The sequence below is a fragment of the Lepisosteus platostomus genome, chromosome 2 (genome assembly GCF_059453375.1).
Source record: "Lepisosteus platostomus isolate fLepPlt1 chromosome 2, fLepPlt1.hap1, whole genome shotgun sequence".
Taxonomy (NCBI): domain Eukaryota; kingdom Metazoa; phylum Chordata; class Actinopteri; order Semionotiformes; family Lepisosteidae; genus Lepisosteus; species Lepisosteus platostomus.
The window spans coordinates 30,079,302-30,104,110 of NC_142612.1; the positions used below are offsets into that span (position 1 = coordinate 30,079,302).

General features: G+C 36.4%; 1 protein-coding gene across 3 annotated transcripts in view; it reads left to right on the forward strand.

Moving 5' to 3' along the window:
• Positions 1–24,809, forward strand: part of LOC148676191 (phospholipase D1) — a 51,650-nt gene that overhangs the window by 16,243 nt on the left and 10,598 nt on the right. For 2 of the 3 annotated variants that reach the window (XR_015926180.1, XM_088604662.1), the window contains exons 6-19: positions 1,049–1,114; positions 2,656–2,714; positions 3,688–3,780; positions 4,592–4,744; positions 7,178–7,327; positions 8,065–8,148; positions 8,692–8,773; positions 10,325–10,435; positions 12,103–12,312; positions 17,380–17,614; positions 18,081–18,209; positions 19,179–19,304; positions 20,788–20,906; positions 24,442–24,555. Coding sequence is in view for 2 of the 3 variants with exons in the window: in XM_088604662.1 (XP_088460788.1) it covers positions 1,049–1,114; positions 2,656–2,714; positions 3,688–3,780; positions 4,592–4,744; positions 7,178–7,327; positions 8,065–8,148; positions 8,692–8,773; positions 10,325–10,435; positions 12,103–12,312; positions 17,380–17,614; positions 18,081–18,209; positions 19,179–19,304; positions 20,788–20,906; positions 24,442–24,555 (1,731 nt within the window). In the remaining variant the exon portion in view is untranslated. The remainder of the gene's footprint in view (positions 1–1,048; positions 1,115–2,655; positions 2,715–3,687; positions 3,781–4,591; positions 4,745–7,177; positions 7,328–8,064; positions 8,149–8,691; positions 8,774–10,324; positions 10,436–12,102; positions 12,313–17,379; positions 17,615–18,080; positions 18,210–19,178; positions 19,305–20,787; positions 20,907–24,441; positions 24,556–24,809) is intronic. The other variant, XM_088604669.1, reaches the window with a different exon arrangement.

The following is a 24,809-nucleotide window of genomic DNA, read 5'->3' on the forward strand; positions in this document are numbered from 1 at the left end:
TTCAGCAATTTCATTTTGGGACAAGCTGTATATGTTTACTACCCTTGCTTTTCTTGTTATATACTGTATCGTGTAAATTGCATGTACCATATACTGGAAAGCTCTGTATACGTCTCTGACATAAGAAGTTTCTAAGTGCAATATGCGGTATCTGTTTTACTGCCATCCAGTGCTGGATCAGTTTCAATTGCCCCTAACTGAAATGACCAGGAGTCTAAGTTAAATTAATTACATGCCACTAGAAATAATTATAATTGCAACTGATTGCGACCCGGGGCTACACTATGATATTATGTATTCATATTTTGAGGCTGCATTTCATTAAAATCTACTCTGCTTGACAAATCAGCATTGCACCCTATTAATATTTCAGTATGGGAGAATATGCTGAATAATAATTAAAATAAAAAAGTAAATAAACTGGGGAAGGAACTGTCTATGGTTCTAAATTCCTTATATTACTGAAAAGACCAGTAATTAAATAAATAAGATCTTCAAACAGATGTCTAAATTTTTAAGAAGGTACCATCTGCTTTTGGTGCATAATAGTAACAATGTTGGGATATACATGATACCACTTCTTTGATGAATGAATGTTCAGCAATATCCATAATGACTTGCTCATTAACAGAATAAAGAACAACAACTGGAGCATACAGTACATAAGAAAAGCAAAATAAGGAGCAAATGGTCTGGAATGTCTTGAGTATCTGAATTTTTCCATAGGTAATATTAGTAAATGAAATATGTATAGTGTTGTTTAGTGTACACATTTTTATTGTTAATACACATTTCTTAAACCCAGTTTGCCTGAACTATTACTCTTTTTGTCAAAGTCATGGCAGAGAACAAAGAGCTCTAATTATACCAACCACTCGGGTATGTTCTTGCCAAAAATCTTTACAATTAGGGGGTCATGATTATTTAATTGACTTGTTGATTAATCCACTCTGTCATTTTCTGATTGTAACAATATATTAATGTTGAAAATTTCCTGTCTTTGTGACTTTTCTGCTCTTCAGACTTGTACTATATTTATTTTTAACAGATGCAATTAGAGGATTATCTGAAGAATTTATTGAAAAGAACAATGTACCGGAATCATCCTGCAACTGTATGTACATGTTTAACTAATGGTTTTAAAAATTCAGCCAATACCAAGAAAATGAATCAGACTGGTCTGGGGATCCTATAGAAATGTATATAGAGATCCTATAGCTATTCTTCACTCCATGAAGTCTTTTAAAATACCACACACATATTTTGAAAGGAAGGGAAAGATTGTAGCTGTTTTAGTCACAGTCTTGCACTTCTTCATTAACCTTAAGTTTATGTCCTTTTTTGCAGTTTTCTGGTTCCTTCAACATTTTCTTTTCATAAAAGATTTAACATGTTTAAACTTTTTATTTACTTTATGGATTACTTACAGTTCTCTATGGAGATACTTACAGTTATTCAAGAGGGTTTTCCATATGATTTGCAAAAATTATTTTGTTACACTCCCTAATGGCAATATTGTAAGTATGGAGTATGGAGAACATTTGTTTAAAACCTTGAAGGACTCGAATAATATTTCTTTGTGATTTCACAACTCTACAAAGAGAACAATATTGTTAGACTGTAGACCTGCAATAAAACTCAGGAAAGGATAGTGAAGACATTCCAGTAGCATGCCAATGCCAAAGCCTACATAATACACAGTAAAAATAGAAATTTGATTACCATGGTAAATTTCACAGTGATGCGCAAAGATCAAAACAATTTAACCATGTGAAGCCTTCACCGTATTACTTTGAATACTTACCATGGTTACGGTCTGCTTAGATTTCTAATACAGACATCCAGAAATAATCTGTTGCAGTGTGAATGCTGTATGCGGCCTGCTATGATTTATATACTATTAACAATAAAATGAAGAAAAAACTAACAAACGTACAATCAAACTGAAGGTACTGAATCGCAATGGGCTCAGCAGGCTCTATGAAGTTATAAGTCTGAAAAATGATGTTTTACAGGATATCATTCCCACTGTGATTCCAACCATTAAGAGGGTTGTATGTAATAGTGAGGTTTTAACAGATCTGTTGCACAACATTTCACACAGGATGAGGCTTTGACAGCCACATATTAAACAAGTAATTTTTTCACTAATTGAAAACCATTTCTGTACTATGAAACAAGAAAGGGTCTCTATTACTATAGCCTTGGTGGCCATTATTCCCCTAGGTCAAGTTAGTATAGCATAGTTAATACAATTCTTTGTTTAATCCAAGATGTGTGCAAAAAAGTTTAAAACTATTTTGTTTAGGTATCACTCCAGAAAACTGTATAATTGTTTTCTTACATTAAATGTCCAATTTGTGAATACATGAACTAGCATTCAGTAATGCAGTTCCCAGTAAGTGTGTTGAGACAAAAGAGCACCTCATCATCTGTGAACCATGGACTGTTCTGGGTCTGCATGGCTGCATGTGGAACTGTCCATATCGTCACTGCACATACATCCAAAACAAAAATATCTGTTTTGACTTTGCTGCCTAATACTTTTGGAAGGCACTCTATAATGTCTGTAATCCCTATTTTAATGGTCAAGGACTACTGGATGAGAAAAAGGATTTAAAATAATTGTATATTGTTTTTTTTCCAACTTTCCAGCTTGAATTCTTGGAAGTAAGTCAATTGTCCTTTATTCGGGATCTTGGACCGAAGGGAATGTAAGTGTTGTGTGAGAGAATGGACATTTTATCCCCTCCCTTGTACATTATTTATCTACAGTATAGTTAATCAAAGTCAAATAAAGCAACTTTTGTCAAGAAAGTAAACATTTTCAATAATTAATAACACAGTGATAAATTCTGTGATTAAGCACATGAAAAAAGTCATGTGGATTTGGCATATGACACAAAGTTTTGGCATTTTCTATTAGTCCACATCTTATAAAGAAAGAAATGCTATGCAATTACTGTAGATCATGATTATATTTTTTGAGCAAATATAAAACCCGAACATTTATAGAAAACTAGTATGAATCAGTATTAATGTAAGTTTAATTTTTCATTATATATAATATGTTTCTGCCAGTCACCGATTCCAGACCTAATACTCAATGGCTCTTTGTATGTCCCCATCTTCTAATGTCTCAACAATGGATGCCTCTTGTCAAGTACCAGGCTTATAATTTAAATTTGGCAATTTCAATTACAAAGTGGATTGTAGTATTAATGTAGTTCTGAATGTACTGTAACTGGAGCTGTTCCACATCATACCACCCCTTTATATAATGTCAGCCTTATATATGGCAAGTATTTCCTTTTAAAGGTCTGTCAGGTGCAGTTATTCTCATTGTAACCCTCTTCAAAGATTCTGATCCCTTCTATTTATCTACAGTAGTTTGCTTAGTTGCTAAAAGCTAATTCATTTTTTATCTCTTCCTGCTATTAAAACATAGTGAGCATAACTGTTCCATGGTATTATGGGTATTTAATAAAGTACACTAATCAATTTCATTATATGACTTAATACAGTATCTTTAGATTCGTTGTATCCATTGAATTGACAGTTTGAGGTTTGAGACTGAAATCAGATTGTTGACTTGAAGGACTTGAAATCGTTCTGTTAGCTGCAACATACAGTAACTTTATGAATGGGTTTTCTAATCTAGTTTGCCTCTTTTGAATTTTTTTAAAGTGAGGGGCTTACTTTGAAGAAGTCAGGGGGCAATACATTTCCTGGGTGTTACTGCTGTGGCTCCAACAGTGTCTGCTACAGGTGGTCAAAGAGGTAATCAGTTTCACTAAAATGCCTGATGAACTGATGAAGGAAATCTGCACACAATGCTATAATGATTGCTGAAAATGTTTTTAGAACACTGGAGATGACTTTTTATATAAGCAGTTCTTCTTGCTAAAAGATAAGGATGGTTTTAAATAAGAATGGTTTCAAATCATGCCAAGTATGATTTATTTTTTTTGCTGCAATTACTGATAAATTAGTACACAGTATCATGTCTACAGCAAAAACATTATTTAAGATGACATGTGCGTAGGGTGACTGTATGACTCCATGTTCACCTTTGAGACACAATAGTATTTTAAACTACACTTAAATTTAAAAAAAAAATGTTGTTTAGTAAAATAAGTACAGTATTACACCTTGACTGAACTGAAAGGTGGACCAGCTAAACAATATTACTGATTTGTTCAAAACCAATTTCAGGTTTGGTTTTACAGTCACCAGCTCATCAGTATCACACATTTATGGAGCATGTGCAATACGTGTAGTCATTTTCAGCTTAGCAAATGTGTGAGGCTGAATTTAAAAAGTAATATATTTAAAGTTGAGTGCAATTTAAAATTGACATCTTGTCTCAAAGTGTCCCAGTGAACACAGGGCCTTGTCAGTATCGTATTGTATATATGAAATCCATATTTGAAATTGTCCACCTTCTTCATTTATTAACTTCTCCATTTGGGCCTAATAATTAATTGTGGAAACATCATTAACATTATTTCTCTAGTTTTGAATGATGTCAAGAGAGGATTTTTTTATACCTGAAATATTTAAATACTATACATTTTCCTTTACATTGCAGGTGGCTAGTAGTTAAAGACTCCTTTGTTCTATACATGAGACCTAAGGATGGACAAGTTGGATCAGTAATTCTTTTTGATAAAGGATTTAACATCAAAACTGGGACCAAAGAAACAGGAATTAAACATGGAGTATCAATTGAAAACCTTTCCAGGTAGGTTAATCTTCTGGGCTATTGAAAATATTTTTGTTTAATTTTGCACTTGGTCTGAAACATGAAACAACAGGCTCATCACTTTTTAATGTGATCTGTCTTAATACAATCATACAACAGAGACAGTATACAACAACAATAATAGAACATAGGACCATAATACAGCAGGGGTCTCAAACTCAGTTCCTGGAGGGACCCTTTTCCAACCACATATATTTTCTCAGCCACAACTGGTCTAATTATTGAATTTACTGCATAATTGTAATGTTTGTAAACCATCTCAGAGGTCATTGATAGATAATGATGCCTTTAACGAAATGATGGTCTGTAAAGGATTTTACAAATCCCTCCAGGAACTATGTGTGAGAGCCCTGTAACACAGATTACACATGAGAGGAGACTATTTGACCTGTCTTGTTGACTCGCTGGCCTGTAGCTACAGTAAACCCTCGTTTTATCCGAATTTAGAACACTTAAATGTATGATGTAGAAAAGATGTGATTGTTTCATTATGCTTGCATTTTAGTGAGATTTCTTACATATTTGTCTCATTTTAGCGTACATTACTGTACTGTATTTGTACTGTATTGTTTGTCATAAATATATAAAGTATTGTAACGTTATATACACAGTTTTATTCAAACAATGTCAAACCATGATGCAATTGCTGTTCGGTACATGCAAAATATTTTAAATTAAATGTATTTTGCGACTCACACTTTCTTTTCTTAAATTTTGCCCTATTTTTAAGAATAAACTAATGCTGTTATCTGGACTATGTACAGTACCTCTTTATCTGTTTTTGCCCGTTATTGTGGTATCATTATCATCATTATTATCATCATTGTCCATTATTGTATTGTCTGGTGTTTCTGAATTTAAAGTCAAAATTTATCTTTAGCAATTTTGTCTGTTAATCAGCTGGCTGATCTTGTCCTTAAGGCCAGGACCATTAAGCCAACAGTTTTCTGTAGTTTTTGTACAGTAATTTGGCATTTTGGATCATCCGTAATACAAACTGACATATACCTGTACATAAGGAATTGTCAGAACAGGGGACAAGACGCCAGAAGATCTGTGGAATCAGGCAGAGTCTGTACTCAATCTGCCAGTTGCCGTGACTTCGTGCTCTAATTTAAAAACAGTTCTACCTGCACGTCATTAACCATCACTTACCTCATCTTAGAATTCAGTTTCAAGTCTTTGCATTTCTAGTCTCCCTTTTCTCCAGTGTTTTGACCCTGCTTGTTTTGACTTTGCTTTGGATTCACTTGAGTGCTTACTCCTGACTATAAAATTGGCTTGTTTTTTTATGACTGTGCTTGTGGATTTTCCTATGTGGTTTTGCCCTCTGTCTTCCCAGTTTTGGACTTTGCTTTCATCTCTGACTGCGGTTTGAACTGTGTCTGTCTGTTCATTACACCAGCTTGTCTGTCTGCTTACACCAGCTTCCTCGTCTGTCTCAGCTGTACCTGGGCTCACCTCACTGCCTTAAACCGCTGTTCTCAGTCGAGTAAGAGCAGCAACATTTCAGGTATAGTGTAAAGGTGGCCCAGACCTGGTCCCCTACAGATACAATTGAGCAGGTCTTAGAGGTAACCATTAAATCATATCTGGAAAGATTTTGATCTGTTGAGTCAGTTAATTGATGCAATTAAGCTGTGGTCCTTAAGAGCTACAGAGCTTTGAAGCTTTGGCATTTTCCTTTCCAGTGATCTCTAAATTACATATAATTGAAAAAAAATACCCTTCTGAAATGGTGAAAATGAAATTGTTCCAAGTGTTTATAAATTGACATGTTAATGATGATCTATAAAGCCTGCTGGATAATGGCTCCTCTTGACCCGGATTAGCCGTACCTGATATAGAGCATTGATTCAGAGACTGGGAGTGCATCAGTAGATGAGAAAGATGTGGGCTCCTTTTAGAGTACAGGAGACAGGCAGGGTGTGAAAGAATGGGTCCCAGAACATGTGCATAATTATGGGGAGAAGACATTGCTGATACCCAAATACAAAATGAACAAAACACTAAAGAACAGCAAGTCTTTCCAATTTGTTAGACTGCACACCCGCTGTTTTCATGTCTCTGGACTGGTTAATATCACAATGTTTTCAATATTAAAGAACAATTCCCCAATGTACAGGCAACCTAATACACTATGGGGAAATTGTTCTCACATTGATATAAGTTGATAATATATTATGAAAGACTAACTCTGGTGTGCCAGTAGGTGGGACTGCCTGTTAGTAATGGTAAGCACAAGCCTTCATGACAGGTGGTTCTGCCTCAATGGGGTCATTTTGTCTTGTGAAGGTAAGTGGTTACAATTACTGAGCCACAACGCCACTAAGTAGCACAACAGAGTAAGTCCTCCACTCTATACATAAAATAGTAATTTTTTTTATTATTGTTCCAATATGTTGTTTTTAGGACACTTACCATTAGATGCTCGACTTACAGACAGGCCAGGTGGTGGGGACAGTCCATTTATGAGTTTTCACAAAAATATGGGACGGACTTCATGAAAGAAAACCAACATGGATCCTTTGCTCCTGTGAGAGAAAACACATTAACAAAATGGTAAAGCACATCACCAACCTGTGCAAGGATGTTTTGTTTTGTAGATGTTTCACTTTGCGGTGGCATGGTTAGCATTGCTGCTTCGCGGTGCTGGGGCTCTAAGTTCAATTCAGGACGTGAGGTGCTTTCTTCATTGGGGTTTGTGGTTCTCCTCGTGTTCGCTTGTATTTCCTCTGCATCCACTGATTCCCTCCCACAGTCCAAAGACATACCGGTAGGTTAATTGGCTTCTGGGAAAATTTGCCCAAGTGTGTATGTGTCTGTGTATGCCCTGCAATGGACTGGTGTCCCATCCAGGTCTCATCCCACCTCGTGCCCTTTACTTTCCGGGGATAGACTCCAGCTCCCCCACAATCTTGAATTGGATGAAGCAGATAGAAAATGGATGGACGAATGTTTCACCTTGCCAAACAGTGATTGACATGGCAAAATGTGCTTTAATACCTCCAAGTCCTGGAAGTGACAAAAGTGAGGACTCATTCAAATGAAATGAGAGGGACTGAAATGGACTTGTCCAAGGGAAAGATTTGTTGTTTATGTATAGAATATACATTTTGTAAAGCTGTTCAGGGATAATTAATAACAATGTTTGATGAGCAAAACATTTAATAAACTTATCTGTGGTTTTTTGGAAGTTATCTCACTGAGGATTGGATGTCTTCAATTTACTGTAGCATTGTGTGAACAAAACTGTTTTCTTCCCTTTCATGAATTATGTTATTGTGCTTCCCCTGCAGGTTTGTCAATGCAGCTGGTTACTTTGACACTATTGCTGATGCACTAGAAGCAGCCAAGGAAGAGATATTCATCACAGGCTGGTGGTATGATGATAAATGTAACAGCTGGCTGATTAAAAACTGCATAAATCATTCTGCCTGCATTGAATTTTTAAAATGCATGAAATATTTATTGAACACTGTTTCTCCAAAGAGCACTAAAACTGGGAAATACAGCATTCTATAACCAAACACTAAAGATAAAGTGTCATGAAGTATTGCTGTAAAGATTTAATGGACCATAGTGTGGACATTGCACTTAAGAACACAAGATTGCCGAAAAGAAACACATCTAAATCTATAGGCAATCTATAGGCATTGTGTTGCAGATCTGAGACTAACAGCTTAGAAACCAAACGAGTAATGATTAAACATTCCTTTCATCCCTTCCAGAGTGTATCATGATTTGAACCACTTGTCTGTCAGGCCAGGCTTAGCCCACAGTGAGTTTATATTGAGATATGGTCCAAAGATTTTAAACTCACTGGACATTCATTCATTCATTCTTTCTGTTTTACAGTACATCTTTAATGGTAAAATGTTGTGTTACATTCATTCTTGCTCCTGATAAAGTTTTAATTGTGCCAGGTTAAGTCCAGAAATCTTCCTGAAAAGGCCAGTCATGGATGGAAACACCTGGAGACTAGACTGTGTCCTAAAACGAAAAGCTGTAAGTATTTGTAATATTGAACTAATTTCTGATGATTTCTTAATATGACCAGAAAAATATTGTCATGGTAACAGTACATTTTTATATTTTACATATTACAGATCGCCTCCTTCAATTACTGTGTTGGTTTTAAAAACACACCTCCTACAGTTATCTCTTGTAGTTAGATTCTTGTTAAAAAAATGGAAAGCATGTTAGGATTAAGTGCCTAGGGCATGAATAATATTATAAACTGAGCATCAAAAGAAACCTATGAATATATTTATGCATGTATATTTTAGAAAAATAAAGTAGACCAATTTTGGAAATCGATTTAAAGGTTGCACTGTTATTTTGCTTGATTAATCACCTATGACTGATCATGATAGGCTTGAATGACTTTGGCTATTGCATAAACATTCAATCACCTCATTAGTGTGAGACTTGATTGGGCACTGGTGATGAAGTGATTTTACCTATTGAATATCAATACTGGTGAAAATTAAGTAAGAAATAAATAGATAAGAACTAATATGCTCCATTAATCAGAAGGACATCACCTTTTGGAATGTTCATAGTCAGCAGTTTCTCATCTGACAGAACATTACAACAAAACACAGTCCACAAATGAACTATCAGCTAAACTAAGATAGGTCACCTCAGGAGGACATTGGAATTGGAGTTACGTTTGCTGATGAATCATGAGTTTCTGGAGACCGCCCTGATGGACATCAGAAAGTTTGGCACAGCTGTCCAGAACAATATTCTGATTGTTGTGCACAACAAACAAATCACTGGGATGGTCCAAGTGTGATGGTCTGAGCAGAAATGTCTTGCTGTTACAGAGCTCATCTTGTAGTCATTAATGGCAACCAAGCTCCGTAGGGATCAAGACCTATGATCTGTGCACTAATCACCAGAAAGCAGCACTACTGGGATGATCTGGAATGATGTCTGGCATCTGCGATCGAAAAAGCGCATGCTTGTCAAAGTTTCAGACAGAATCCCACAAGACAGTATCTGCAGTCCAGTTCAATGCATATGTCACAGTGTACAACTTGCATCACTTCCAACGGTGGCTATGATACATGTCTGCAGCCTCTGACTTTCATATTAGACCCCACATTGATAACCCGTGTTGAAGACAAACATTAATCGACATTATGAATTTATCTATACCGTGTCTGTTCTTATAAAAGTCACCACACCTGTTACAAAAAATATTGTGTTTTTTTGTATCCTGATAATAACTTTGTGAAACTGTTGCAGTTATAGGTGATAAGGTTCTTCTGATGCTCAATATTAAATGAAAAACATATTGTAATGCGGACAGGAATTTACTATTTGTGAATGCAATGTGGTGCATGCATAAAAAAGCATTACTCACTATATGGTGAATAAAAAACTTTAAAATATAAACATATACATTTTTCTAAATGAAACAAAATGAGAACCATAAGCAATCTGCAGGTTCCTTTACATCCACTAGTACAGTAATTAATTCTCATATTCATTAAATATTTATTGGGGTGGCTGCAATATGGTTTCCCAATTTTTTTCCCTGTCTCTTAGGAACAAGGAGTGAAAGTATGTGTTCTCCTGTACAAGGAAGTTGAAGTAGTTCTGGGGCTTAACAGTGAATACACCAAGAAAACTCTCATGGGACTTCACCCAAACATCAGGGTAAGGAGCCTCTCGTGTCATTTTTCTGTTGAATTATTGAGTCTTAGAAAATATAAGGTTCTAAAGAAAAACATGAAAACATAAGTACATGTATGAAACATTGACATGTTAGAATTGACAGTCAATTCGTTTGAAAAAAAATGCAAGACTTTTAAAGTTTTGGACTAGAATCTTTTTCTATCTGGAATGATACAGTGTAGGCTATGATTTGTTGAAACAAATTGGGTTAGTTATGGAAAACCAGGACATTTTCTCAGATGAAATTGTTATAATACAGAATCCAAAAAAGTAGCATTATTCAGTAGAAGAGAGTCGATTGAAATCTCAGGTTTGATTACCAACAGCTTTCTGGTGAACCAAATACATTATACAAAGATTCCATATTAAATTCTGTCTGCTTCCTAAATCACCAATGTCTGCAGCGCAGTATAATAGGTTTTATGTAATTCATTACAAAACATTATAAAGAAAAAAGTGTTCATGAATAGGTTTCTTACACCCAAGACAAATGCAATATATCATTAACAAGCAGAAAAAGAAGAGCTTTGTTCTATTTCAAGAGTTTCTTTCAAAGCAGTTCTACAATAATCTTATTTGCAAATCAATTTCTATTCTAAATGGACAGAGGAAAACGGCTAGATATCTTGGAGGTGATGACCTTTTCAAACTCAGTCAGTGAAACAGGAGATAATTAGGATACAATTGTCTGCAGACAGATGTACAGAAAGCGTAAGTGATGTCACCCCAAATCAGCTCATTCTTCTCCACCACAGGTTTCTGATGGGACTCTTTGTTTTGTTGTGTTGTTTTTTTCTCATCATTCAATGAACGAAGGTTACGTCAAAATGTATTACAGACGGCACACTAGCTTTCTCTGTGTGACAGGCCTCTGGACACGCAAATGTTAGGCTACTAGACCATGTATGGTGACAGGAGAGCTGATTGAAGCACAATTACAGGAAAATGATCTCCGTGGTTGGCGCCCTACATTTCTTGTCTTCTTCACAGTGAGCTACAGGAAATTCCCCAGGCCGTTCGTCTCCAGGATCAAGCTTGCTTTCCCCAGGTGGGGAGCACAAGGCGTCTCTTTGGAGATGTGGCTACACGAATTGCCATGTCTTCTAATTTTATTCCAGCGAATCCTCGGGCTTATTATTGATTGACACGCCGTCAGATTTTCTTATCATAACTATTATTTTTCAGCAGCAGTTAAACCCTACCAAACAATGATATTCTTTAAAATGCTTGAGAAACCAACCCTGAGGACTTGTGTCATGCGAGCTCTTCAGTGTAGGTGTCCTAGATTGAGTCCCTAGGTCTTGCTGAACGTAGCGTGTGCCGAGAGCAGGAGGGTGGCTAGGATAAGGAAGATTCACTGTAGACACAGCTGTTTCTCACTTTGCGTGCGGTGGGCAACAGAAGCTGCTTATTTCTGTTTTTATGCCTAGGCACTCCCTCTGTTGATTTTTTTAGATCAGCGCCTTTAATGTTTCTCTTCAGTCGCTGTTTTGGGGTCCCCCATGTCCCAATACTTTTAAATGTCATATCTGATGGAAATTCAGTTCACAAAACAGCACAATGCCAGTTGAAGGCACTGTCAAACACAGTCATCTGGACACACACGATACCTGCTCATTTTGAAAATGTGTCTCCGTGGTTGTCGGCAGGTCATGCGTCACCCTGATCATGTCCCCTCGACGATACTGCTCTGGGCGCACCATGAAAAGACGGTGGTGATCGACCAGTCCGTGGCGTTTCTGGGAGGCATTGACCTGGCTTATGGGAGATGGGATGACCATCACCACCGTCTCACTGATGTGGGGAGTGTGAGGAGGACCCCTCAACCTAGCCCTGTGCTTTCTCCCAAACTAACCAGGGTACTTTCTTCACGCTCTTTTCCCCTTTCCCTCTTGTCTCTCAGGGAAGGACTAGTATCCCTACATCCTGAACAATTCAATTTCAATTTACGAGGAATCCCACACACAGGAAGAAAGCAGAGAGTGGTTTCACCTGCCTAACCTGGTTCAAGATGGAAATAGGAAAATGGAGGCAAAAGTTGAATGGAAGTAGGAAAGGGCAATAATAATGGTATTATTAGCTTTTCCTGAGGGGATGTCGTGGAGGATTATAAGTTAGAACAGCAGAGATAAAGGGGGAGTTGCTGTCATTCCTCCCAGGCTTTTGTTAAAACACCTATTTACAGATATGTGGTTGCAAAGATAATGTGTTGCTCCCTCAGTGAGGGCTCTGCTCCTTAAAGACACAACCCTTTCGACACATATAGTATAACAATCTTGGAAACATGCCTTAGAGGTATTAAGTTGGTGTTATCTCAAAGTAATAAGTATCCTCCACTTATATGGACCATTCACCTCCATTCCCTATCAAATAAGTTACTGTTTTACCTTTAATTATCTTTCATCGATATCGATACTAATGGAATCAGAGGACTTCACACATACAGCATGTACGCAGTGTTGCATAGTGGCATTAAGGATACACAAGATTGCAAGCCACAAAAAAAGTGTGTAGATATTAACTTTAACACCGAATTTGCACTTCAGGATAATCAAGAACTGAACCCACTAATTGAGTTCATTGCAAAGGCAATGATGTATAAAATACAATTAGACGACTGATGACTGTAATGTATGAAGCAAGTTCCAGTCAATAATACAGATACCCTTTACTTACCACTTTGAGTCAATTGGTGGAAACTTGTATTGTTTTGTTTTTGTTGAAATATGACAACAGTAAACATCTTGCAAATATGACCCATGGAGACTAATCGCCAGGAGTGCCGCACCAGTGTTTGTCAATATTATGGCTACTCTCATCTTTTTCCCTGCCAAGCTGATAACAGCTGTGTGTTTTTGATGCGTGTTAGTGTCATACGTCAAAATATATCAGACAGGTGACAGTTTCTGTGCATAAGAAAGGAGGTGCACCAGATTCAGTCATGGGCAAAACGTTTCCAAAGCCTTTGATGACAGAGGTATAATTTACATATTAGACTGGGTAGTTGGATATTGTATACAAGACATTTTTTAGTCTCTTTATTTAAATTAATGGTATTTTCAGATTTCTGATGCTACACTGTACAACTTAGATCTTGTTTCAACCCTTATAACTTCCTCCAAATGAGTTTCAGTATGATTCAACAGGCTGCCTTAATACAGACAGGCTTTTCAATAGGTTAGTAGATTACAAACTGAAAAGGAAACAGAAGTTATCTTTGTAGTCATTTTCGTCTCAAATCAGAATTCACCTAGCTAAAAACAGCAAAAAAATCCAATTGTGTGGACCCTTTTAAAATAGCTTTTTAAACTATATTTTAAATTAGTGATAAACACTAAGCTCTTTAATATAACAATGGGAGATCCCCAAAAATGCTGTCTTGTATTTGTTTAGGTTTCAGTAATTTGGTCAAAAACTTTGAAGAGGATGTAAATGAAGTTTTACTGGGGTAACTCTCCTGGCTGAAGAGAACTCCAACCCATCAACAAGAGACCAGGTCTTTTGCAAGGGCAAAAATGGGGTGAAATGAAAATGGAACTTGGATGGAGTGAGTCAGCGAGTAGCATGCTATTTAGACATAGGGGACGAGATTATGGTTTGACTTCTTCACACAAACTTCTGTTTTAAACTTCAGTTATTACTTCAGCATTACTAAATACTTCAGAGAATTAGTAAAGACAATCTACTGTATGTTGTTGTGGACATGAATCAGAAGTGAGGTTCTAAAAATGACTATATATATATAAAGAGTCAGACGTGATTTTAGGAACACTGGCAAAGTGAGCTTACCCAACACTAAGCCCCAACTTTCTCTGTAAAACAGACAATAATTTTGTATGAAAAGATCAACATCAATCTTTTGTCTTCTCTAGAGGTTGTTAATGCATCATGCCTTGAGGTGTGAAACTGAATCTTTAGCAGGAGAGGGTGTTTCTAGCTTTATGAGCTCACTCTTTGTGTTTTTGCAGCATCAGAAGAGTTGTTTTTAAAAGGAAAAATAAATACCAGTTCCATAATATCCGGGACTCCCTTTGAGGGCTCTGAGATAATCCTTACTCATTCACGCTGAGAAACATTGCTTAGCCTCGGTGGAGTTTTCTTTGCCTCATGAGAATTGCATTAAACATAAAGGTCCTCCATGGATGAATGAGTCAACAAATTACTAGTAACCACTAAATGAGAATGATTTACCATATGTACATACCCTGCCGCAGTGAATCTACTGTAGTACAGCACATACCTGCCATCATGTCATTAAATATGTCTGAAGTGTTTAAATAAACATGATTTTATTCTTTCTATGAAGTAGTTTATTGCATTCACTTAGGGCTTCTTTTTCTATGCTTGAGTGGCTGTGCCTGTCCTACTTGGGGCTCCTCAACTGTAAAATCTTTGCTAATATACATGAAACTGTTACAGCTGTTGGAATAACCTTTAAAATGTCTCCTAAGGAGCACAGTGATATTTGCACTTAATAAAATTATGCCTACCAGGAGAATACTGCTGTGACATTTGCCATTTGTCAAGTGGAAGCTATGATCCTCTATGAACCATTACCCATGCGCAACATATGAACATACAGATACTTAACACTTTGTGGACACAGATGAACAACCTATCCATATTTCTATAAAATGGCTTGTTTCTATGTCCTTTTCTTTTATTCGGTCTACATGTTTGCTTGTACTTCAACAAACAAGGCATAGTTACATTACAGTTAGTATCTTGAGGCCTGATAGAACGTCGCTGTGCACAATGAACTAGGCATTCAGATTCATTCAACTTTAGATATTCCCTTCTTCCCTTCTGACAAATACTCAAACTGTCTCAACATGAAAAAAAAAAAAACGATTTCACATCTAAGGCTTGTGGCAAAACTGCCTTAGTTGCATCCAAAGTCATGTTGTGTGGGGAGTGTGTCTCAGACATATCAAACGTTTTGTGAAAAGAGGCATTCTACTTATATTTGACTCAGAATACTTACTGCACATTATTTCAGTGAAATACTTTGAGGTTACAAGTCCCCGGGAAATTTCATCACATGATCTAAGTCAAGCAGTGCCAGTGGTATTTAGTAGTAGCTGGAAGATGTAAATTTGTCTGCTGCCGCAATGTATTTCTGAGTCTCCGACTAAGAAGAAAAAAGAATGAAGAGCTGTTTAATCTCTCACACTGCTCCTTGGCTTTTGACATTTCCGACTGTGGGGCAATACATCTAAAATAATGACATTGATAAGCATTTGTCTAACATTATTGAGCAATATCTAGTGTGTAATCTGGGGGCTACAGATGCACAGTAGTTAGAGCTGCTGCCTCACAGTTGTAATGTTCCTGGCCTTGATAATCAGACTGTGATGCTGATCATTATCCTCATGTGCTTGTGGGTTTGCTCTGATTTCCTCCCATAGTCCCAGGCCATTCATTGCAATATTTAACTATACACCCCATGTGAACTAGTGCATATGTGCCCTGCGATATACTGTACAGGCTACTGTTCAGGGTGTAATCCTGCCTTGTGCTCTGCGCCTGCCGGATTAGGCCCTGTCTCACCGCAACTCACTAATAAATAAATTAGTATTAAGGATCCCTTTAGCAGGGATCAATTACACCTTCAGACTACTGAATATTTAATTCAATGTTTCTTGTAATTTGTCTGTAATAAAAGTCTAGAAAGCACTATTTTTGGTATTTTGGTATGATTGGTGGTTACACTCTTTGTGTTGTGAAAGAAAGGAGTGCATCCAGAGCTCATCAGGGTTTCTTTAGTGTTAAGCAGCCTACAGAGCATGTGCTTTCCCTAGGATGGGATGCAGATCTTTCACAGGTATTAACTCCCAACAATGCTGGTACCCACTTATACAGCTGCATGGACTGGAGCACCAGGGGTAAAGTACCTCTCTCAAGGGTACAACAGCAGTGCCTGGAGCAGGGAATCGAACCTACAACCACTCAGTTGTGAGTCCAGGTGCTGTGCTACCTCCTCCTGTGGTATTGCTTTATACTGTTACAAAATAAGGGTGTTTGGGAAAATCCAGAGCAGGAAATGAAATAATTAAATCAAATAATACCTGAATGTCAAAGACATACTGGAGCAGTAGGAATAATGGCAGGCAAGTGATTTCTTTATTTTCTGGCACAGCTCTGGTGCTTAGTAATAAAATTGTAGGCTAACTAAGACCTAGAAACAGTAAATTGTAAGGTAAAGTATTGTTAATGTACATGTACTGAACAGTGATTGCAATTGATAGATAACAATACTTTATGCATTTACAAAAAAACTTACCGTACAGTAATGTACACCAAAATGGGACAAATATGTAATAATTCTCAGTAAAATACAAACATAATAAAATAAAATGCAACATATTTTCTACAATATATCTTTAAGTGGGTCTAAAAGAAATGAATAGCAATATTGCCCTTTCGGGGATAGAGGTAGGGCAATTATAGGGGATAGGGGTTGGGCAATTATAGGGGATAGGGGTAGGCAAAATACTTACATTGGGTGTTGTTTGTGTTTTGTATGCTTTAACAATTTTTATATACAGTTCATTCATTACACAAAAAATAAAGAGCCTGTATATTTATGATAAAAAAGGCCCAGGAAGAGTTTTCATTGACGATTGCTCCATCCATACATTGACTAACCAGGTAACAGGGTGTTGATTGCAAAACTAAGTCAGATCTTAAGGACATGTATAGTACTGTAAATATATATATTTCTTAAATAATGGTGTGTTTCGAGCTGAACAAATGTCATTTATGACTTAACCGACATTTGTCAATAATGGACACCCTTTGCCCCCTGTTAGTGTGTTAAACTGAAGGTTTACCCTATTAACAAGTGGATGGTTTCTCAGCGCACAATGAACTGAAATGCAATTGCATGCTGGGATTTTCACATCTGTTCATCGGCTTTTCCACAGCAATCGGCTATAATAGTTGAAGAAGAGATATGTGAAGCCAAGAGCAGCCAGGTGGGCAAAGACAGTCCAAGCAGTGTGGAGTGGAGCGGGGGCTTGAAAAAAGAACACACTGATGAGCGCCTGCAGGAAGAGAGCTGCGGTAGGCCAGCCTCACAGAGCAGCAGGCTTCACACCGCACACTCTGAGGACCCCACCACAGAGGACTGCAGCCACACTTCAGAAGATCCTGAAGCAGGTGAGAAGAAAACTGCATAGTTGCTCCATCAGAGTCCCTTGTCTTTTGAAGTATGACTTAATTTCTGGAAGAGCAGGTGTGTTTTCTTGCTGTGGGAAAACAATGATTAAAGAGAGATCAGCTGTGCAGTTTGAATTTTGCAGGATTTCATTTTGATCACGTGATGTCATTAGCCTCTAAAAATTGTTTTCAATGCTAAGAAGAAATATAAGGAAAACATTACTGTTCTCTTATTATTTCCAGCTCATTACCTTTTAGAGTTTGTGTTTATGACTGTACTATAATCACCTTTAAACAAAATCTCAATACCTAATTAAAATCTGTCCCCAGGCTCACTTCATGAGATAAGGTAAACGAAAGATAGTGAAACAAATAATCGAAAACTCAACAAAACTCAAAAATAAAATGAAACTCTGTGAATGTAAGACTGAGAATACAGGGTGTGACGCCACATGTTTGTTCCCAGGGTACTGCAGCAGGAGCAGCCTGAGCTCGAGAAAGATCCATCCCAGGGAGGTGTCCAACAAAAGTCTGTCTCTTCAGTCCAGTGAGTCTGGGACATTTCGAACACAGTATTCATTGACTTTGCCTCATGGTAGGTAACAACTGAACCTTATTCTGCTTGTGTTTCCACTATGCAGGAGCTAAACGTTCAACAACACAGCTATGCAATTTACAAATAATGTCCATTATGTATTTTTCTACTTTAGCTGTTCATGCATTCCTATTGTACAGTAGTATATGATTTGCAAAATAAATATTTAGAAATGTCATCTCTGTTGTCCTGCATTTCACGATACTGAAAATTATGAATAAGAGATCTTTTTACCAGCAGCCAGATATTTTTAGACATACTGTAGTGATAATATTCTGAAAGGAAGCATCCTGATTTCTACAATACATCTTATGTGACTAATGAACATGAGAACATTGGCTATTAGTTTGTACCTCTCATTTACAAGATCATTACTTAATAATAATTACTTATTTATACTGTAGAATTGATAAATTTCTGCTCCTAATATTTTCCATTTCACCAACAAAAGAAATGAAAAACAAAGTGAAGTTTCATTAATGATTTGCTTAGGTAATCCATTAATTAACACTTGATTCTGACCATGCAGAAGGAATATGTAATTTGTTATAGACTAACTCTGTAAGGTAGAGCAAAAACTGACTATGTGAAATGTTTTACTGAAAAATGTAATATGACAGGAAGAAAGGAAATGCCTGATACAAATTAAAAGTTGGCACTGTAGCTTTTTTCCTCACAAAGAGAGATCCGTCTTAATTTAGAGCACGCTGTGATATTAGAATGACTCAATAAATTGAGCTACCGTACCATACATAGGATTTTAATGACATTTACAAAATGAGTATTTTAAGCTCTTCCACATCACATTACCCTCCTTTATAACCACTAAGAGTGCATCCTGAATTACAAGCCTCCCATTAATAGATGGCTAAATGAAGAAAAGTGTTTTTGTTTCTTTTTTTTTCTTTCAGCTTGATTATGAGTCATTCGTTCTGTAAAAAAATACAAAAATATTTCTATTTCTTCCAGATACAAGCTCACTCCGAAGTCACATTAGTAGCAATGAGCTATGTGGAGAGGCCAGGTTTTGGCATGGCAAGGATTACTGCAACTTTATCCTCAAGGACTGGGTTAAACTGAACAAGCCTTTTGACGGTAAAATCCTGTCTATGTTATAGGATTTCTGATTGATGCATCTGCATCTTTCACCTCATGCATTTCAAATCAACCCTTGTTCCATGTGTAAGGGATTCAAGGCGTCACAGCGCAGGTCAGTAAAGGTTTCATTTGTGGCGAAAAAGGCTGTTTCTGGAGAACAGTGAAGAAGACACGCACAAGGTGTATTCCCCACAGTTCCCCAAATTCCATGCATGTTACAGAGGGTTTTACAGTACAGCCATGTTCACCTTAATTTATTACCATGAAAGGGTGCTTATGAGTGACCACTACCAACATATTGGAATATAGAAAATACTTCCACATATGGAATCGTGGCAATTCTTTATAAAGTTATCCCCACCTTTCAAGGTATTTCTGAGATGTCAAGTACAATACTTATTTTTGACACGCCAAATACAGCAGGTGTCTATGAATACGCTCAAGCCATGTCAGGAGGAGTAATCACCCCAGCCCAGATTATACCTGGTAATTCAACTGTGCTGTCTTCATTACTGTCTTTTACACACATTGACTTTCACTTTCAGGATATGGCCAGTTGACGGGTCATCTACACAGTATGCGCTGTGATGCGGAATTTGTGGTCTACTGAAAATTTACTAAGTATTTTGAAATGGCACAGGTCAGGTTAAAGCTTGCCATCTTGGAATTTACATCAAAGAGGTCTTACATCTGCGAGGGAAGAGTGACTGGTTACTGTAGATCTCTCTATGCATGTGTCGTGTCAGAACTCCCTTGGAAATCTGTATCCCCTGCCCTGAACTGGTTACAATGCCAGTGTGAAAACCTGTCAGGAGAAGAATTGGATATGATAACAGCAGTTCTAGATTTCTACCAAACATGGAGCCAACCTAAAAACTCTTTTCTGCTGACCGAAAGTGGATTACTGAAAATGGGGCAGACTCCCTTAACCTTAATACAACTCCCAAAATAATTGAGGAGCTGTCTTGTAACAAAACACTAAGAAAACACATTTTAACACTGGGTTCTAGATAAACGCACTAACACAATGGATCCATGCCAAACATACTGGGAAAAAAAACAATAGCAATCTGAGTGTTGTCACAGATGCATCAGTTTTATTTACCCCATATACATAATTTTCTACTTTCGCAATTAATGACTTCACACAGGAAAATATCTAATGTAAACATAGCTCAGTGCAATTAATTATGTTGGCTTTGTTTAACCCCCCGGATATAGAACAAGGACTTATCACAAAACTCACCATATTTGGGAAGACCTCTGGAAAACATCAATTTTGCATTAAGTGCACTGTGCAATTTAAACCAGGGGAATGCTATAGTAATCTACAGAATCTAAATAACTTGTGTTTAGAATTGTTTGCTGAACAAATCACCACTGGCAAAATGTGTGCATGTGCATATATATATGTATGATTTTTGTTTGAACAGATTAGGGATAGGAACATCAGAAACAATTGTTTTTTTTTCTGTTACAGATTTTATTGACCGATATAAAACTCCCAGGATGCCTTGGCATGATATAGGAGTGGCAGTACAGGGCAAGGCAGCAAGAGATGTTGCTAGGCATTTCATTCAGAGATGGAATTTCACAAAGGTTTGTATTTACACTGAACCATTTTGTTTTTACTAATTATTTGAATTCAGGAACGTTGTGATGCTTAACTTCATTATCAACAGATGTTTTGAACTATTCACAAAAGCAGAAATAGTAACATATATATTGAGCTGTCATCACCAATGAATGATAAGAAACATTTTATTAACCTTTATTTTTTTTATTTGATGACATTATATAAATCACACTTTTGGTTAACTTTTAAAAAATTTCAGGTAAACATAATCAATGTTGTATTGCATATTATGAAGGTGTTCCTTTGTTCCTTTATTTTGCACAGGATGTCCACAGTTACAATACCTAAATTATACTATATTTTATTTATTTTGTGCTTATTGTAAAGTCTGAGATAGATGCAGTGTAAATTATCTTTAATTTAGAAATTAGAATTAGAGGTTTTGTACACCTCTATAAAGAAAGGTTAATTTTTTGTAGCATAGAAAATCCAGTTTAAAAATAATCTGCTAGTAGTGACATTTGTATGTTCCATTGCTGAAAAGGTTTTTTTTTGTCTTGTAATTCTTTAGAATAAGCAGCATTAGCTTGAGCTTAGCACCACCTGCAGTTTAGCATTGTAGTGTGCTCTGAATGCTTGTGTGACTCAATAATACCACTGTCTCTCACAGATCCCTTTTAAAATAATTAGAGTCCTTTTTACTGGGATTGTTCAGTAATTTAATTGGTGCAGGCCTGTATTATTCTAAATGAAATGTCAGTCATATTTCATTTCTGGCTGCGGATCAGGCACATTCTCTGAATAATTAAAAATAAAGGGAAGCCAGGTGGGGAAGAGGTGGAAACAAAAGCTGCATGAATGGGCTTGATTAGGTGTTTAAAGAAAATGAGATTCCCTGGCCCAAAGAAAAGTACAATTGAAGTGATTTCTGGTGTAGCAATTGCCCACTCTGCTGATTAGGGAACTGAATTTAGTAATTGTCTGCATTCATCATTTTATTCAAGCTCCATTTTTGTTAGAGCAAAAATAATCAATTTGATTATTCTGCCATAAAAAGTACAACGATAAGCAGGAATAATAATAATAATAATAATAATAATAATAATAATAATAATAATAATAATAATAATAATAATAATGTTTTTAAAATCATACAGTATTTTGAAGATTGACAGAAATAAAAATATTTTGTCTTTAGAAATAAAAGACTGATCTACATATTTACACATATTCCATAAAGTTTGCATTTTATGCGAGGTACTTTGCAATGTTAAAAAGACGATAGGGAATAAACTACAGGTAATCTCTTTCATTAGGAATCTGCTATCTTACTATTAAACCATATCAACTGAATATTTCTACTAGCTTGTGCGGCAATCAAAATCAGAAGAATACTGTACAAACACCAGAATATGTGCAATCAAATACTAAAATAGACCCCAACTGTGATTGCATTTCTAATACCCAGGAGATGCTATACACCTTTGTATCTTTTCTAATAGAATCTGAACTGCAAGTATATTCAGTATCATAAATATTGTCGAAATGCCACAGAACACGAAACATGTTGTGATAATTAAAAAAATTACTAAGGAGCAAAAGGTTGCAGCTGTAGCCCTGCTGAGATTTTGAAGATGCTCCTACTCCTCTGTCGAAGGTAATGATGTAAATGAGATGAAGCAATCTGAAAATTGTTCTTATTCCACAGATAATATCAAATATACAGAGTGCTTGAAGAGATAATGATCTCCATATCTATTGTTACAGTTTACGATATTGTGCAAGCCATGGTATGACTCTGTAGTCTTAGACACAAAGAAAAAAAAAGCACTGATGAATTACTGCTAAGCTCTTGTACAATATATATTTTTATCACACTATTTAATAAACCATCCAAACTACAGCACATGTGTTGATCTTCCAGCCTCTAGGTCTAGACAGCTAGAAAAACAGCTAGAAGACAACAAGTCACAGTGACAACTGCTCACAAAATAAGACTCACCTCCATTACAATGAAATCAACACAAAATACCAGTTCAATTAGTTAAAAAATTACATTATAGCAGAAAGTACTCAATGGGTTAATTTTATTAGTTGTCTTCATTCTGAAATCGTTCTGTGAGTTAATTGAAAGATTTTGTTCAAAAACAACAATGGTCACGGAGCAATACCGGTAAGTCGTTCTCTACAACATGAGCTGTTCACATAACAATATGAGACTTCAATACCAGAGTGTTTTTTCTTTCTCCACAAGGGGATTTTCTTATTTTGATTATATTTTCGCAACCATAAGATCTAATTTATTCAGAGATGCTAGGCTGTTGACTGAAGAAAGAAATCCAAGTCATCAGTAGTCATTTTCTATCATGCACTCCTCATATCAGAATAAAATGATTCTGAATTATGTCAGCTGGAGTTTTCCATGATTTGAATAAACAAAATTTAACACATTTCTATGCATGCATCCATCATTCCGTATGCACAAATATATATATATCAGCACTTTCTTACTACATCATAGCTTTTTGGTGTCAAAACCACCTTCTTCTATCCTTGTACCTACTGTATATGCTGTAATTTGATGTCTTTCTTCATTTACACCTTCTGTCCAAGATCTCAGATTGTGTGATCGCACACTCTGGGCTAGGCATCTAACTAAGCCAGCTCACAGAATTACTGAAAACTACAGCCATCACCTAGTTCACTGTAACTGCATCTCATTACAATGTTCTCTGATACTTGAATCACGTGAGCCTCTAGACCCCAAAAAACATCATCTTTGTCTTTTTCACAGTTTTAAACACCACTCATATTACAGGTATCTTGTTTTGGAATACGGTAATAATGACTTAGACAGATAGGAGGAATGCATATTTTTTCTTTGTGGACTTCTACAGCACAGGACACCGAGAAAAAATAGAATTCCACCAGACCACTGTGATCAATGATTAGGTCTTAACTGTCAAAGTGGTTGAATTCTGTCAAATATCCAAATAACTAAAAAAAAAAGTGTTCACCATGCCTTTGGCCTTAGATCCCTCTAGACAGTGTATTCTATAAAGACTGGATTCTAATAAGGGTGATAACACTGCCACTTGTATTAGTCTTATGTGTAATGTATAATTCTATTTTTTTCTACCTACATTTGCAAAAAAGACACAGAAAAGATGCAGAAAAGACTTACCATCCATCCACTATCAGAAATCCCACATTCCTGGAATGAGTCATATCAACTTAGAATTGCTTTCCAAAACTGCAAGGAAAGATAACACTCTAAATGGGGTATTTATCCATCACAAGGTAAACACTCACATACAGGGACAAACATTTCAGAGACAGCAATTAATTTAGATAGTATGTTATTGGGTAGAAAGTAGTAGTAAACTGGAGCCCCCTGGCTAAATCCTATGTGGACTTTGGATCAACATGCAAGCTCCACACAGACAAGGCCCCGGAGACAAAACAATTCCGTAAATGTGTTTATGTTTATGTTTATGTTTCGGACTGAGCAAAAGTTTGTGATTTCAATCTTAACCAGGATTTTTTCTTTCCTTACAGTTGGTAAAGAAACGTTCCGGTGCAACATGTTACCCTTGCTTACTACCAAAATCGCTCTCTGCACCTGTGGAGTTCCCTCTGGATATGGGCAAATGCACACACGCCAATGTACAGGTCAGTAGAGTCCTATACAATAGGAATTATTGAATAAATTCACTTTATTAGTTCACTTTAGAAAATTAAAGGAATAAGGAATGTCTTTGATCTTATACTTTGTTTTAGGCTTGTTATTTTCTTCTTTTCCATCTAAACTGGATATGTAACTGTAGATACTTTTTTACAAAAAAGATTGTGGGAAAATGGAACAACCTGTCTAGCCATGTTGTTGTGCCTGATACTCTGGATCCTTTTAAGAAACAACTGGATGA